The 16959-nt window shown below is 39.5% G+C and overlaps 1 protein-coding gene across 1 annotated transcript; it reads right to left on the bottom strand.

Moving 5' to 3' along the window:
• Positions 1 to 1118: 1118 nt before the first annotated feature.
• Positions 1119 to 2763, bottom strand: LOC143615053 (uncharacterized). Its single transcript, XM_077088305.1, has 3 exons — positions 2544 to 2763; positions 1443 to 1778; positions 1119 to 1336 (listed from the first exon to the last, which is right to left on the bottom strand). Exons 1-2 carry the CDS (start codon positions 2758 to 2760, stop codon positions 1627 to 1629), a joined length of 369 nt encoding a protein of 122 aa, XP_076944420.1. The 5' UTR covers positions 2761 to 2763; the 3' UTR covers positions 1119 to 1336; positions 1443 to 1626.
• Between the last annotated feature and the right edge of the window lie 14196 nt (positions 2764 to 16959).

Raw genomic sequence — 16959 nt, 5'->3', positions numbered from 1 at the left:
CGTGTTGCTGTTTTTATAGAATTGTATTACACACAAACTGACATCAATTAAAAAAATTGATTGATTGTTGAAGAAGAAATTGATTGGGGAATTGATTATTGAAGATGTAACGTATGGCGGGAGGAGAGGAATTAAAAGAAATTATTAAGGCCGACGGTTGGATTATAGTGGTCGGGATGATTTGCTTAAGCCGGAGTTGGAAGAGTGGCCGGCTGGGATGGGTTGCTGAAGAAGGAGTCGGAAGGATGAGGGTTGGGTAATTAATATTTCAGCGTCTTAGGAGCGGGTAGAATGGTAGAATAATACCGTTTCATGATCAAGTCCAGCAAACGACTTTGTCCCACTAACATGAGGCTCCTTCGTCTTTTAGCCTTACATGTTTTCTGTAGTAGATGGTTAATAAATGCATGATAAGACAGTCATTTTTAGCCGATGCCCGATCACTAAACCCGATCCGAAGCAACCCATCCCAATTAAAACGATACCCGATTTTCTAAACCAGAATACCGAATACCTTATAAATACACCTTCTGGAGTTAGTATTTCGATAAAATTTTTAACACCGAACACCCTAATAACCAAACTCGATTAACCCGAAACCTAAATAAGTTACCAGAATAATGCCCCTAATACAAGATAGAAAATGTTTAATATAATTCGATAATAACATATATTGTGTAAAAAAATCAAAGTTACACATTGTTACTTGAAATACCGGAGTGAACCAACTAGTAACAAGTTTTTTAAACTGATTTTGGTTCACTCTGTTGTCATTTTTTTAACTTCTTGTGACATGATTTCATCAATAGCAAGGCTTGGATCATATGCACGTGCCTTTAACGAACCTTTCCATGCTCTCCATTTTCTTCCCATGCTATGGAAGATCCTTTTTTAATCTGGCTTGTTTCATTGGGATGGAAAACAAATTTAGACTGCAAATAAAAATCTCATTCACTAGCCTTCACATAAAATTATTAACCTAAGTAATTTATGAGTGCACTTGAAGAGTCGTATGCTTTACTAGCCTACCGCATTAAAAGCTACATATAAGATGCAAACATAGACTACAAGTTTGAAAAATTATTTATATTATTATATACCTTGACGAGTGAATACATATCCTCTTTATTTTGTATGGGAACCTTTCTCCAATCAGAATATTCTATGGATACATGATTAGGCATCCTCCCAAGTGTCCCAAGGAATTGAACTAATTCATTACCTTCATCCCCAACAGGTATTCCAAACTTGTTGAACGTGACAGCTATTCCTTGTGTACCATCCATCTTTCAAGTTTTAGCTTTTTGAGTATATCCTCTAACATTCTTAGATGCACCTAACAAGTTAAAAAACAAAACAAGTACAAAAAACAGTTTAATAAGTTTTTAGAATATTTGTTGTCATTTTTCTAAAACATCATTACAAATTGTCTACACTTTTACCTTGTATTTCACTAGTTTGATGACCTTGAGTTTTAAAATCTTGGTGGTCTTCAGCATGGTCGTTTTTGACATGGTCACTGTTAGCATGGTCAACAATACGCTCATTGGAGATGGTAGAAATGACATGTAGCCACTTACGCCTACCTCTACTACTACGTTTTGAATCAGAACCATATGATTTTCTTTATTCAAGGCCTTGTAATTGTTCTTCATCTTCAGAATAGTAGTGATTTGTCATTTGTATCTCATGTTGAATATTTGTATATATCGTATCCTCCACGTTTTCGTACTCATAATCTTGATCAACATCATCTACTTCCATATCCACTCTATTACCTTCTTAAAGCATAAAAGAGTAAATTAATATAAAAAGTATTTTAAATTAGGGGTTTTCATGGTCCAGTTTTGACGGTTTCAAGTCAACCGTGAGCCAAACCGTTAATAACGTTTTTTTAATATCGAAAACCGAACCATTGAAATTTAAACTGAACTGTTACTAGATGTTTGGTTCGGTTTTGGGATTTATTGGGACCACCATGTATAAAATCCTACATAAATATATCATAACTTATCAAAGTATTGGCATGTCCTTTTCATTTCCAAGTTTTTTTATTTGAAAGTATCAATTAATGAACTTGAAAAAGGTTACAACAGTGGATTATTTAACTATTAACTAACAACTAGTAAGGGAGACGTATGGCCTTTTTTTTACTTTGTAAAGTCTCCTCTTCTCTCTAAGCGTATGGCCTAAGGTTTTAGAATTATATAGAAGTGAGAAGGGTTAATTTCAATCTACTTAAATCACCCAATATTATAAAAAACATAATTCTAGTGTAAATATTTGTATATATATAATATGAAATACCAAAAAAGGGAAACTAAAATATTATTAACTCTTACGGCCGACCCGATTTTATACGATCAAATTTTTTTTAATTAACCACAACCGAAACCACATCGGTTAATAATATTTTAAACCGACTAACCAAAAGTTAATAAAAAACTGGTGTGATAGCCGGTTTGGACGGTTGCACGGTTTTACACTAGACCATGAACATCCCTAATTTAATTGAATAAACTTAAAAAATAACAGTATAATACCTTGAAGTATTTCATCATCCTCGTCATCGTCCTCATCAATAAGAGTCATCCCTCTCTTTGCTCCTCTTTTATTACCTTCGTTTATTTCAGTCACGGTAGCTATTGGTTGTACTTTATTTGGTTTTGATGCAATTGAAGTTGATGTAGCCTTTTGGGCGACATTTAGAGCGACCAGTTGGCTAAGCTTTGAACGATTAACAACTCTATTAATGGCCATTGTTGAGATATATTGTCGATGTTGTTTCTATAAATAATATATATTCATTATAAACATGTTTATATCAAATGAAATGAATAAAGTTTTGATAAACATATTACCTTCTTGGAGACAACATTTCTAGAAATTGGTTGGTAATCTTACTCATATCATCACCTGGATCTGGAATGTAGTCTACATCCCCCACATGAGTTTTTTGTTTCATTGTCGTTTTCTTCTTTTCATGACTTTGTGCCAAACTAATTGCAGAGTCTACAATGTTTTTTAATCCCATCTCTCTTAGTTTTTGTTGGTTCTCCTCAATCCTCATTTGTCTTATTTTCAAATACTCGTTACATTCTTCATTTAAATTTAGAGCTTTCTTGTTACTTTTTGCCATTGAACCTGATCAAAGTCAAAATAACCAATAAGGATGGTCAAATTAGAGCATCTTCAATGTTTGGAGAGCTTTGAAATACAAACCACATCAAATCACCTACTCTTATTCTCTCTCCTTCACCTCTCACACACACTCTAACAAGTGTGTTGAAATTCCAAACCTCTTTTACTCTCTCTCCTCTCTCTCTCTTCTCTCTCTCTTCCACCTATGAGCCACCTAGGATTCAAAACAAACAAAAACCAAACAAGATCTTAGCATTGGAGATGCCCTTAGCTTATATGGGTATAAAGTATTTAAGTAGACTCTGTAAAACTAGTTTTATTTTAATGTTTAAAGGCAAATGTGCAAGTATATTCAAGATAGAAGCCTCCATAGACTTTGTTTGTCTTCCGGTATTAGTTACATATGTGTATGTGACAAAACCATAACAATATAAAACATTTGTTTAAAAATTTGGATCATATCTGAATATCAATAAAAAGTTATTAGTGTTTTCTTTTATCTAGATATTGTTTTTTCAAGATTTTGATAATAGTTTAGAACTTCAGAGGAAATGTTTACATCAGTATCTAGTATACTAAAATATAATTTATGTAACTAAAAATCATAATCTATTTTAATTGAAAGCGGTGGCTAGTCGGTAGGGGTGTAAACGAGTCGAGCTACACGAGACCGGCTCGTTAAAAAGCTCGATCAAGCCGAGCTTAATCAAGCCCGAGCCTAAAAGTAAGCTTGTTTAATAAACGAGTCCGAACTTCACTTATCAAGCTCAACCTAGCTCGCGAGTCTAAACGAGCATGTCGCTTATATAATTTTTTAAAATATACATTTAATAAATATTAAATAATAATGTTAAAGAAAAAATAAATAAGAAAAACTAAATAGTATATATTATTTTATACATAAAATTATATTAAAAAAAAATATATAAAAATAATTATAATTATATAAAAAATAAATGATAAATATAGTAAACGAGCCGAGCCCGAGCCGAGCTCGAGCTTTATGTAAGTTAAACGAGCCGGGCACGAGCCTGACTCGGATCATTTGCATCCCTACCGTGTCAGCCATTCAATTCTATGTATTATATTAATTCAAAATAACAATGAACATCAAATTTTGTTCATGTTCGTTCGTTTATTAAATAAACGAACATAAACGAACTTCCCGTCGAACTATTCACAAACAGTTCACCAAACATTCGGCTCGTTTCACAGGACTTCAACTAGAAAACAACGGCCGACCGACTCTTTTTATTTAATATGACTCTGTGAATTTTTGATGTTAATGATGTACTTTTGTTATGATAGTGACATGACATTGTATTTATCTGACCAAATGACCAACCCAACCCATCCCGGCCTGAAAACTTTGGCACTGGGAAAAATTCGAGCTCCAAAAAATCCCGAACCCATAAGAAAAAATATGTCAGGTCCCCGATTTCAGGTAGATCTTACACAAATCATGTCATATCTCACACAAATAAATGTGTTGACAAGGAAGTTAATGGCAGGTTGTTATATTTATAAAGATAACCGTTTGTTAAAGGCGGAATCAATAACAAACAGGGTAGTTGCTAAACAATAAACAAAGGTAACAAACACACACAAGATTCACTCAAAAGATTTTCATTCATATAATGTTCATCATACAAATGATAATCGATTTAGGGTTTCTTGAAAGGAAAGTTTATCCATACGATTCCTAGGACGGCTGTCACACTCAGAAATATTCTTTTTTATCCTAAAAGTGTGATTGCCTTAATCCGTCCTTAGGAGGCGTGCCCTAAATTATTCATTTTATAGGCCTGACACCTCCTTTACAGCTGTCATTCCTTCTAGAAACCCTAAATGCTAAATCATATTCAAATTACAAATTCAAAATTATTCAAAGTGTAAAACAAGTCTTTCGGGTAGGCATTGTAGCAATATGACTTTCCGAGTAGACTGTGTGCTCTGCCTTCCTTCAGTACTTGGTAACATAGAAGTGTGCTCGGGATCAGTTTCCGAGTAGATTTCACTTTAAGAGTATTTTACCAAGTAAAATACTCACCGGGTAGACTTCAATCTTCTTGACTTTATCAGACTTTTCCTGACAAACTCTTACGAGCAACCTTGTTCTTCAATGGTCCCTTCAACTATTTAATATAAAAGAGCTTATTAACAAAGTGTGCTACGCAGCACTGTTCCTTGCTTGAGTTGAACCTTGCCCGATGTTACTTGAGATATTTCATTATTCATCAAGCCTACTTGGACCAATATATTATTAAAGAATACCTTGCCCGGTCTTCCAATCACTTGGCTTCATGAGCTTGGTAAGCCAAAAGGTTACTCGGGAGTAAACATTACTTGACTATGAAAAACAGACTTGCTTGATAAAGTGATCCTTGCCCGGATTTGCATAAACTAGTGAACCTTACCCGGTAATACACTAATTTGCGAACCCTGCACGGATATCCATTAAAGAAGAATTCTAGAAAATAACCTTGCCCGATAGACAAAATATCATGCCCGACTAAGTAAAACCTTGCTCAGAAGTCTAAGGTGTGCCCGGGTCCATACTTAGCGAATTCTAAGGAGGTTGAGAAGATTCCAATATTCCATATATCTCTCTTAGATCAAATCTTTGACTTAACAATCTCCCCCTTAGGTCAAATCTTGACTTAACAATCTCCCTCTAGATTGGAACACCTCAGCTGTCCCAAAACATTTCTATGGTTACTTACACTTAGTCAAAATACACATCAAATCAAAATCAAAATACATATTCATAACGAAATCAAATAATTACATATTCAAATGCTTTCCGTAGACATTACAAAACAAAGCCTATACTAATGATCATTTTCATTTTCTTCTTGCATCATAGTAGGCTTGCCTTCTATCTGCCATGACTGTAGCTGCCCTTTGTTTGAAAATTTCAAGGATTTGGTAGTGAGTGTGACTCTTTGGAATGACCAAATCCCTGATATCTGTTAAGTCTTCATAGTGCAGGTAAGTCAAGTCTTCATCTTTTCTGATTACTGCCAAAGCAGCTCCATCTGAGTTTCTTAGAACATAATGGCCTGAATTCTCCTTGTATTCAATTTCTGCAATTATGCCATTCTTCTGCACAGTATAATTTGGTCTTGTCATTCTTCTTTCCAATCTGATGCAGGTATTCATATTTGACAGAGGATTTTTATCTTTGATATTCATCTCATATCTCAGCTTGGCACTGGCTATTTTCTTCAGTTTAGCTGTTTTTCTTGTTTTCTCAAGTCTTTCATTTTCCAGCTTTTCCTTTCTTTCAAGAAGGGGAATCTCTTGTCAGCTTCATCTCTTAGAATCTTTGAGAGTTCATTTTGCTATCTTCCTGCCATTTTTCTTGTATCATGATAGTCATAAAGGTCAAGCTTGTCCATCTTTTCCAGTTGTTCAGGTGTGAACTCAGCAAAGTCTTCTTTCATAATAATGTCTCTTAGTTTTTTGCTTTCCATTACTACTTTCAGAGTTTGAGAGACTGAGTCATAGTAGAGTCTTCTGTGCAGATCAATATCAAATTGTGGTCTTGTTGTTATTTGCAGTTCAGCTCCACTTGATTCCCTTCTGTGAATAGTTGGTTGTTGTCTTGATGTAGATGGTTCTGTTTGTGTGGCCATCATTGGTTGACTGGGCCCCTCTACTTCAAATCTTTTCTGGTACCAACTCTTCACCATTTCAGCAGGAACATTTACTAATTCTTCCAAACTTTCACCTCCTTCACTAAACAGTCTTGCAATCATTTCATCAATTGCCTCATCACACAATAAACCGGCAGGTACAAATCTTCCTCCAATAAAGCTTCTTGGATTTGTCCCCTTCAGCAAAACCTTCTCCCACTCAGCCTTTTGCATATAAAACATATCTTTCAGTTCATCCTTGGTTAGTGCATTAAAGGCCTCAACATCCATCTCTCTCTGAGTAGTCATTACCCCTTTCAAAATGTCTATCATTTCATCATTTTCCCAAGGAACAGTGGGTTCTTCAATAGGCTCTGGTTTGAGTTCCACTAGGATTGGGATATCTTCTCCTTTCTTTTCAGACTGTTCTTTCAGTTTTTCCCTTAAAGTTATGATTCTTCTTTTCTTTGCAGGAGGTTCATCAAGTCTTTCAGACTGCATAGTGGAGGGCTCAATTTGTAACCTCTTCAATTTTTCTTTTCTTTTGAGTCTGTTGTATTGGCCCAACACTGATTCTATTGATAGATTTTCGACTACCTCTGGCTTCAACCCTCTTTGCTATAAGTATCCACACATACCTCCAAACTTCTTTTTCAAAGCTTCAATTTTTTCAATCTCTTCATTTTCTTTGACATATTTTTCTTTTAATTTTTCTCTTTCACTGTTGTAGAGATCTTGAAGCTGGTCAAACTTGAAGTGTGTTAAGTCTTTTTCTGAATAGCCATGTTTTCTTAGATATTCTTTGTATTTCTGGCTATCTCTATTCTTTTGTTCCGTCTTTTTCTTGATCACATCTCTCTCCTTGTCCAGTCTTTTTTGCAACTGATTGTCATCCAAATCAGCCAAAGTTTCAAAACTTATTCCTTAACTTTTTAGTTTCATAACCAATGGATGTTTCCTTTTGGCTTCCAATATACTCAGCTCAATGTTTGCCCTTTTCTCATCAGTCACTGTGACTTGTGGGGACACAACATTGGCAGCTTCAGCACCTTTTCCATCATTGTCATTATTATCAGATTCATCAGACTCATCCTCTTCCTCAGTTGATTCATTAACTACATCTATTTTGGGCTTATCAGAAGGTGGATGTTCTGGGTTTGGATCACCTATAACAGGAACTTCAGGAACACCTGGGATTTTAACTCCTGGCATCAATGTTTGTAGTGGGACTGCCCTGATTGGACTATCTTCATCATCAGGAGTTTGCACATAACACTTGTTCTTTTCATCCCATTTTCCTTTCTTTTTAGGTCTTTCATGTTCAGACTGTTCAGGTGTCCTCTTTCTTCTCATATAGGTTTTAGCAAACCTGTTGACTTTCTCTTCAAATTGTTCATATAAATTAGAAAGTCTTTCTTTCTTTTGTTGTAGTGTTTCATGAGTTTGAGTCACATTTTCCCTTTGTGACCAGCTATCAGTTGGGTTCTTCTTGATATCTTCTCTTATTTGCTCAGCCCATTTCTTGGTAGCCATTGAAGTAATAGACTCACCAATCTCCTCTTCAGTCATCATTTCTGTATTCAAATTGGTCGGTTCAGCAGTTTCATTTGACTTCTTTTCTGGTTGACTTTGGAGTTGAAACATGCTGACTACCATAGCCAAGGAATTGTCCATTTCCTCATCTCTTTTCATCTTAATCAGAGCTTCTATAACAATCTGATCCTCAGCCTCATCTTCATTTATCATTTTGGCCACATTGGCTTGAGAGATCAGTACTTCCTGCTCTGCCAATTCTTGAGGAGTCAAGGTTTGGGCCAGTATCTCCCTCTCCCTTGTTTCTGTCACAATTTCTTCAAGTTTTCTCTTAGCAGCAGCAGAAGCTTCTACATCATCTTTAAATAAGATGTCTTTCACAAGATTTTCCTTAACAGGCTCTTCTTCAGTGAACTTTGCCTTTCCTTTATCTATTCTTCTCTGTACATCTTCCTCTTCTTCAGATTGTTGATAATCATCAATCTCTTTTTCAAGGGCCTCTAATTCTGGATCATGCTCTACCCTCTTGGAGCTTTCATGTTCTTCAGGTTCAGTAAGTATTAACTCCTCAGTAGCAGCATCTTCTTCATCTATTACATCAGTTTGTTCTTCAGTTTGAATGTCAGTCAAGACATCAGTTGCTTCATCAGTAAGAACCATATTTTCTTCATTGATTATCATTCCAGTTTCATTTACATTCTCCTCGTCATTTCTCACATCATCATCATCCTCCTCACTCTATACCACATTCATTACTTCATCATTCACATCATAATTTTTTTCTCCTTTATCAGAAGAATCAGATTCATAATCAACATCCTCTACTCTCCTCTTTTCACTGTCCTCATGATCATCATCATATGCGTTTAGTATACATTTCAGACCATCAAAAGTTTCTACACATGTATCCTTTTCAGTTTCCATACTTATCATAGCATCAGTTGGTATATTTACATTCTCCCCCTGTTTTGGGGCAGCTGAGGTCTTCTCAACCTGCTGTTCCAGGGTTTGAATTCTCAGTCTAGCACGGACCAACTGATCTAACAGCATTACATTCTCCATTGTCACCTCCTCATTCCTCCTTTTCAGTTCAACATTTTCTATCATTAAATTCAAATTTCTTTGAAAAAGATATGTTTTAGTATACGGGGTTGTAGGTGGTGATGTAGAGAAAGGTGCATATTCAGTTTGTTCTTGGTTTATGGTTTGAGTTTGAATAATGGGTTGGGGTGGTGATTGTGTATGGGGTGGGCTTGGAATAAATGAATCTGTTTGGATTGGGCTAGTGGTTGGCGGAGTGTAACGCCCTGGAATTTGACTGGTAGACAAAAATCAAGGAATCATCGGAAACTATACACTTTGGGGTTCTGGACGATAAGTTCGGAACCCATATCATTGGAGAAATCTGCTTTTATCATTTGAAATGTTTATTTTATAAAACGACATTTACGCCTGGAAAATATTAATTTTTATGCTTTTGAAAAATAAAATGTTCTTATTTAAAAAAAAAAAAAAAAAAAAAAAAAAAAAAAAAAAGATTTTAAATAATTATTCGGAAAATGGTTTATAAAAGTTTTGCTGAAAAAGTTTTAGTTTGTTTAAAAACTTATGAACTCGACTAGTCTTGACCCGTCGGTAGCCTAAACCCGAACCCGAGTCACCCGAGTATTTAAGCGGAAAATCAAGTATTCTTACACCATCTCTTTCATTTCCACCAACACTTCCCACCCAAACACTCCCACTTCTAGAGAGAGAGTAGTGAGAGAAAGTCATCCAATCTAAGATTCGAGTCCACCAATCTGTTTATCGTTGTTGTCGGTAAGATCTTCTTGAAAATCATACGTTTTTACAACCAAAACCCGCCCCGAATCGAGCAAAAACTCCGACTTTTGTGTCAAGTGTGTTCTTGGTCAAAAACCGTCATTTTTGGTGTCAAAATGCAAGCTTTTGTGTTTAAAAGTACTAGGAATCGATACCCCTTTCAATCCCGAGCATTTCCATGTCAAAAACTTCGATTTTGGGTCAAAAATCTGGAAAATCTGGAAAACCCGTGGGTATCTCCGTCGCCCAGCTTTCAGTCGATCGAATCAGTTCATTCGATCGAACCAGTCGATCGAATCAGTTCATTCGATCGAATGTGTCGATCGAACCAGTCCAGTCGACCGAATAGGAAAGCAACCGAATGGTCTCCAACTCATTCGACCGAATGAGCTTCGTATTCGATCGAACGTCTGTCTATTCGATCGAATGTGTTTCTATTCGATCGAATGTGTGTCTATTCGATCGAATGTGTTCCTATTCGATCGAATGTGTGTCTATTCGATCGAATGTGTTCCTATTCGATCGAATCAGGTCAGAACCAAGCTGTTTCGTCTTTAAAACCTAGTTTTTGCTCGAGATCGTGTAAGGCTTACACTCTTAGACTTAAACTGCGTTGTTAACTTATTATGTCCTTGTCTAGACTTAGAGGATCGACGTTTGACAGCACCCGACCGCCCTAGCAACCACACCTAGTCAACAAGGTGAGTTCATAGCCCCCATTTTTCTTTTAAAGCCTTTCAAATCATTGGGGGTGAAAACATGGTAAATGTACACGTTTTGACAAAACACATTTATTCAAACATTACTTAACATAAAAACTTGACAAATCTTTTGCAAACAATGAACATTGGGAAAACAAGTAATCATGGCAGGTTACGCGTACCTTAACTTTCTCGGAAGTTGTGTATGCATAATCAAATATTCAGGAGTAAATATGGGAATCACTCAGCGTTTAGGGAACATTGGACGTTTGGAAATCAAAGTCATGTACCCGTTATACTTTATCATGAAAACACATTATTCATTGGTCAGTCTTGTGATCGTGTGAACAGTGGCAATATAGGTCACAATAGTGCATAGGTTTGATCTCCAAGTGGTCGATTGGTAGACAGGCCGTCACTAGATGTGGGATTCTAAAGTGATCGATTTAGAATACACGTGACCTATGGGGTTCTTAAGTGTTCGATTAAGAATCCGAAGGATCTCTTAAGTGTTCGATTAAGGATCCGAAGGATCTCCTAAGTGATCGATTAGGAATCCAAGAGATACTAAAGTACGCTTTAGAATTCTCTCATGGTACCCAAAGTGATCGATTTGGGTTACCATCAAGGAAATCAAGTAGCATAGTGTGGTCTTGTGTGGGGTCGATGTCAGGTCTTGTGTGATCATTATGCATCATTATCATTTTTCATCATGGCATGGTTACATATGATTCTTGGGTATCTTATACATATATCCTTGATACCGTTCCTCCTGCATGCATGGAAACAATAATTGGAATCTTTATACGAAACTCTTGCAGATTCAGTTGAGATGATAAGCATACCAAGCATAGTAGGATAAGTTGTAGGAGTGGTGGGTTAGCCGATGGTACACCCTATATATAAACCCCTACAACTTAGCCTAGTATGCTTGTGTAGGGCTTATCACTACAGTATTAGTTAACCTATGAATTCACTCATCTACTTTTTGTAGTTGACGTTTTATTACATGTTTTCAGGAAATGAAGCAGGAAGTAGCTAATAGCTGATAGAGGCCTTAGAGAGATGAAGGCTAGGCTAGGAGTTGTTTGGAAACTTGATATTTTGTATTAAAACAATTTGTTTCATGTTACCTGGATGATGTAATATTTGACAGTTTGGTTATGTTTATGCATTTAGACTTTTATACTATTGTGCTCAATCAATCACGACCTAGTCGCCACGCCTCGGTTTTCCGCCATTACGACCGGGGTGTGACAGATTGGTATCAGAGCCAATGGTTATAGGGAATTAGGAAACCGACCTAGACTATAACCTAGGACCCTTAACTCTAGATAATTCATGCATCACTATCACACGCCCACACTTATGTGCTTGCTATGTGCTTATGTGCTGCATCTTTAATTGTGTCTATCGTAGCGATGTATTCTTTGGCTATTCCTTATCCTGTTATTCTTATTCCCGGTATCATTCTTGCGCGTTCTTTTTCTTTTTCAGAATGCCTCCTCGTCGCTCGTCCGTTAATGCTGACCCTGCTGACCTCGCTGCCATCATAGCGCAGCAAATTGCAGCAGTTCTTCCGGGTCTGGTTAACAACCTAAGGCAAGAAGGAACCTCGGGCGCGCCACAAGCCCCAGAACCGAATCCTACTCTTCAGGCCGACAGGCTCTATAAGGCTTTTACTAACACTGGGCCTACGAGCTTTAATGGATCCGAGGGAGCTGCTGGTCTTCTCCAGTGGTTCGAGAAAGTCGAAGCTTCATTCAACATGTGCTCTTGCCCGGATGAACTCAGGGTCAAATTCGCGGCGAGTATGTTCCACAAACGGGCTCTCACGTGGTGGAATATCGAGATTAGAACCAGGGGGCGAGACGCGGTCTTAGCCTTGCCCTGGGCCGAGTTTGTTGAGCTAGTCACGCAGGAGTTCGTTCCGAGAACCGAACTCCAGAAATTGGAGGCTGAGTTTAGGGCGCACACGATGAAGGGCGCCGATCACATGAAGTACACGGAGAGATTTCATGAACTCTCCCTATTGGTGCCCCACATGGTTACCCCAGCTTCTCGCGCTGTCGAGCAATACATCAGCGGTCTTCCGGACTCTATGAGGGGCATTGCGGTTGCAGTTGACCCCACTACACTTAAGGCAGTGATCGATCTCACTGCCCGTTTGACCAGGGAACAGCTCAGGTCCGGTGTTTTGCATCAGGATAAGGGCAAATCTTCCGATGGGAAAGCGAAAAAGGGGAACAATAGGAAGCGGAAAGCGACCTACTTAACTGCGATCACTGGTGCTACGCCTATCAACTCCATGGCCCCCGTTTCAGCCGCAACAGTCCAGGGAAGACCGAGAAAGGAATATACTGGGCCGCATCCCAAGTGCAACTTATGTTCTTATCATCACCCAACAAGTGAGTTGTGCCGCAAGTGCACAAATTGTGGACGATTCGGACACCTGGTGGAGCGCTGCAGGAGTCCTGGCAACCAATTGGCTGTGGGGAATGCTAACCCTCAGCCTAACCCTGCTCGAGGCTGCTTCGAGTGTGGCGCGATGGACCATTACAGAAATCGATGCCCTCGCGTCACCAACGTTCCTCCGGCTCGCGGGAGGGCCTTCACCATTGGAGCTGCCGAAGCACGCCAAAACCCCGATGTTATTACTGGTACGTTTACTCTTAACAACAATTGGGTGTCTGTCCTATTTGATACAGGAGCTGATAGGAGTTTTGTCTCTTGCGAATTGGTTCCTTTGCTGAAATTAAAAATTTCCGAGTTGGAACCTGCCTTGGTTGTTGAACTTGCTAGTGGAGAGTCCACACAAGTGAGGTCTGTCATTCGATATTGCACCCTTACTCTTGTCACCACATCGTTCAGTATTGACCTTATACCTTTTCGTCTTGGAAGCTTCGATCTAGTTGTGGGAATGGACTGGCTGTCTAGCAATCGCGCGGAAGTAATCTGCGCCGAGAAACTTATTCGTATCCCTCTGTCTTCTGGTGAAATTCTAACCATTCAAGGGGATAGGTCGGGTGGATGCCTAAGAATCGTTTCTTGCTTAAAAGCCAGTCGGTACCTTCAAAAGAAGTATCCCGCATTTCTAGCCCGTGTTACTCTCAAGGAATCCAAAGTCAAGAGACTGCAGGACTTCCCTGTCGTGCGTGAATTTTCTGATGTTTTTCCCGATGAGCTGCCTGGACTTCCTCCTAGCAGGCAGGTGGAATTTCGTATCGATCTTATTCCTGGTGCTCTCCCTGTTGCTAAGTCTCCTTATCGTCTAGCTCCGCTGGAACTTCAAGAATTATCGAATCAGCTTCAAGAACTTCTTGGCAAGGGATTCATTCGCCCTAGCTCGTCTCCATGGGGAGCCCCAGTACTCTTCGTCAAAAAGAAGGATGGGACTTTCCGTATGTGCATTGACTATCGGGAGCTTAATAAACTGACCATCAAAAACCGGTACCCGTTACCGAGAATTGATGATCTCTTTGATCAGCTTCAGGGTGCTACGTTTTTCTCTAAGATCGATCTGCGTTCTGGTTACCATCAATTGCGTGTTCTGGAAGAGGATATCCCGAAAACTGCGTTCCGAACTCGTTACGGTCATTACGAGTTCATGGTTATGCCTTTTGGAATGACCAATGCCCCCGCCATTTTCATGGATCTGATGAATCGCGTTTGCCGTCCATATCTCGACCAGTTTGTCATTGTTTTCATAGACGATATTCTCATTTATTCTCGTTCGAGGACCGATCATGAGCTTCATCTCAGGCTTATTTTGGAGCTTCTCAGGAAGGAACAACTATATGCCAAGTTCTCCAAGTGCGAATTTTGGCTAAAGGAAGTTCAATTCTTGGGACATGTTATCAATGTCGACGGCATACACGTCGACCCTGCCAAGGTAGAAGCCATCAGAAATTGGGTAGCGCCTAAAACACCTACCGAAATCCGTTCATTTCTTGGATTGGCTGGTTACTACCGCCGATTTATCTCAAACTTCTCCAGGATTGCCTTGCCTTTGACCACTCTGACTCAGAAGGGAGAACCCTTCGTGTGGGGACGAGATCAAGAGGAAGCCTTCCAAACTCTGAAGAATAAACTTTGCCGTGCACCGATTCTATCGCTTCCGGAAGGTGACGATGACTTTACCGTTTATTGCGATGCTTCAAATCAAGGCCTCGGTTGCGTTTTAATGCAACGAGGGAAGGTCATCGCTTACGCTTCTCGACAACTCAAGGTGCACGAAAAGAACTACGCCACGCATGACCTCGAGTTGAGTGCTGTGGTGTTTGCCTTAAAAATCTGGAGACACTACCTGTACGGCACGAAGTGTGTCATCTATACCGACCACAAGAGCTTGCAGCACATCCTCCATCAGAAAGAGTTGAACATGAGGCAGCGACGCTGGGTCGAACTTCTCAGCGATTACGATTGTGAAATCCGCTACCACCCGGGAAAGGCTAATGTGGTGGCTGACGCATTGAGTCGTAAAGAAAGGACCCAGCTGCACTCTATTAGAATTCAATCCAATCTTCCCTCCTTAATTCGCGAAGCTCAGAATCAGGCGCTTGTGAATGGAGATCTCAAGGGCGTTTTGTCGTGTGGAGCCGAACAGAAATTCGAAACCAAGTTGGACGGCATCCTCTATTTTCTTGATCGAGCATGGATCCCAAACTCTGAGCCTCTTCGAACGCTTATTCTAAGTGAAGCCCACAAGTCCAGATACTCGATTCATCCCGGCAGCAGCAAAATGTATCAAGATCTTAAACCTCATTATTGGTGGCCCGGGATGAAGAAAGACATCGCTTTATACGTGATGAGATGTTTGACTTGTTCGCGAGTCAAGACAGAGCATCGAAGGCCGTCTGGGCTGCTTCAGCAACCTATTATTCCTCAGTGGAAGTGGGAAGAGTTAGCTATGGATTTCATCACCAAGCTACCGCGGACGCCTAGCGGTCATGACTCAATTTGGGTTATTGTGGACATTCTAACTAAATCCGCTCACTTTATCCCGGTTCGTGAGGACTACACTACGGAAAAGTTGGCGCGGATATACATTCGTGAGATCGTTTCCCGTCATGGTGTGCCTAAGGGCATTACGTCTGATCGCGACAGCAGTTTTTCTTCCAGGTTCTGGAAATCTTTGCAAAAGGCCTTTGGGACAAGTGTGAAGCTTAGCTCTTCCTATCATCCAGAAACTGATGGGCAGAGCGAGAGGACCATACAAACCCTAGAGGACATGTTGAGAGCTTGTATCCTTGAATTCGGTAATAGTTGGGAAGCTCATCTGCCTCTGGCAGAATTTTCTTACAACAATAGTTACCACTCTTCTATTAAATGCGCGCCGTTTGAAGCTCTTTACGGTCGCAAGTGTCGCTCACCCTTGTGTTGGTCCGAGACCGGGGATTCACAGATCATCGGCCCGGAACTAATACAGGAAACAACCGATCAAATCGCTATCATTCAACAGCGACTCAAAGACGCCCGTTGTCGGCATAAGTACTACGCAGACAAACGACGCAAGCCACTCGAGTTTCAAGTTGGTGACCGTGTTCTGCTGAAAGTTTCCCCCTGGAAGGGCGTAGTCCGTTTCGGGAAGAAGGGAAAGTTCGCTCCTAGGTATGTTGGACCATTCAAAATCCTTGAAAGGATCGGACCAGTTGCCTATCGTCTTGAGCTGCCGCCGGAACTCGGTAGAGTTCACAATGTTTTTCATGTTTCGCAGTTAAAGAAGTGTCTTGTTGACGAGGCCCTTCTCATTCCCGTCGACGAGGTTCGAATTAACGACAATCTGCTTTTTGTTGAAGAACCCGTCGAAATCTTGGATCGCGAGGTCAAGAAGACCAAGCGTAGCCGCATACCGCTTGTGAATGTTCGATGGAATAACAAACGCGGACCCGAGTTTACATGGGAACGCGAAGATCAAATGAAGGAGAAATACCCTCATCTGTTCTCTTAGTCTCTATTCTTGTAATCTATTGTCTAGAAGTCAATATAACATTTGCAGCATGTATCAAATAATTGTGTTATTCAATGAATATCGTGTTGCCTTATTATGCTTATAAGTATTCTTTTATTTGCATCCACAAATTTGGCTACTCAGGGCTCATGCTGGGAGCACAAGTCATATCTAC

This window comes from Bidens hawaiensis, unplaced genomic scaffold, assembly GCF_021521415.1.
Source record: "Bidens hawaiensis isolate Kalapana, Puna unplaced genomic scaffold, B.hawaiensis_p1.1 tig00041753_1, whole genome shotgun sequence".
NCBI classification, from domain to species: Eukaryota; Viridiplantae; Streptophyta; class Magnoliopsida; order Asterales; family Asteraceae; genus Bidens; species Bidens hawaiensis.
This window is presented reverse-complemented; position numbering and strand designations above follow the sequence as displayed.

What these genes read in the sequence shown, in the direction of transcription:
- LOC143615053 (XM_077088305.1), bottom strand. Translation starts at nt 2,760, where the DNA reads ATGGCCATTAATAGAGTTGTTAATCGTTCAAAGCTTAGCCAACTGGTC. An exon ending in GGATGATGAAATACTTCAAG is followed by an intron (nt 1,779 to 2,543) that starts GTATTATACTGT and finishes TGCTTTAAGAAG; the next exon opens with GTAATAGAGTGGATATGGAA.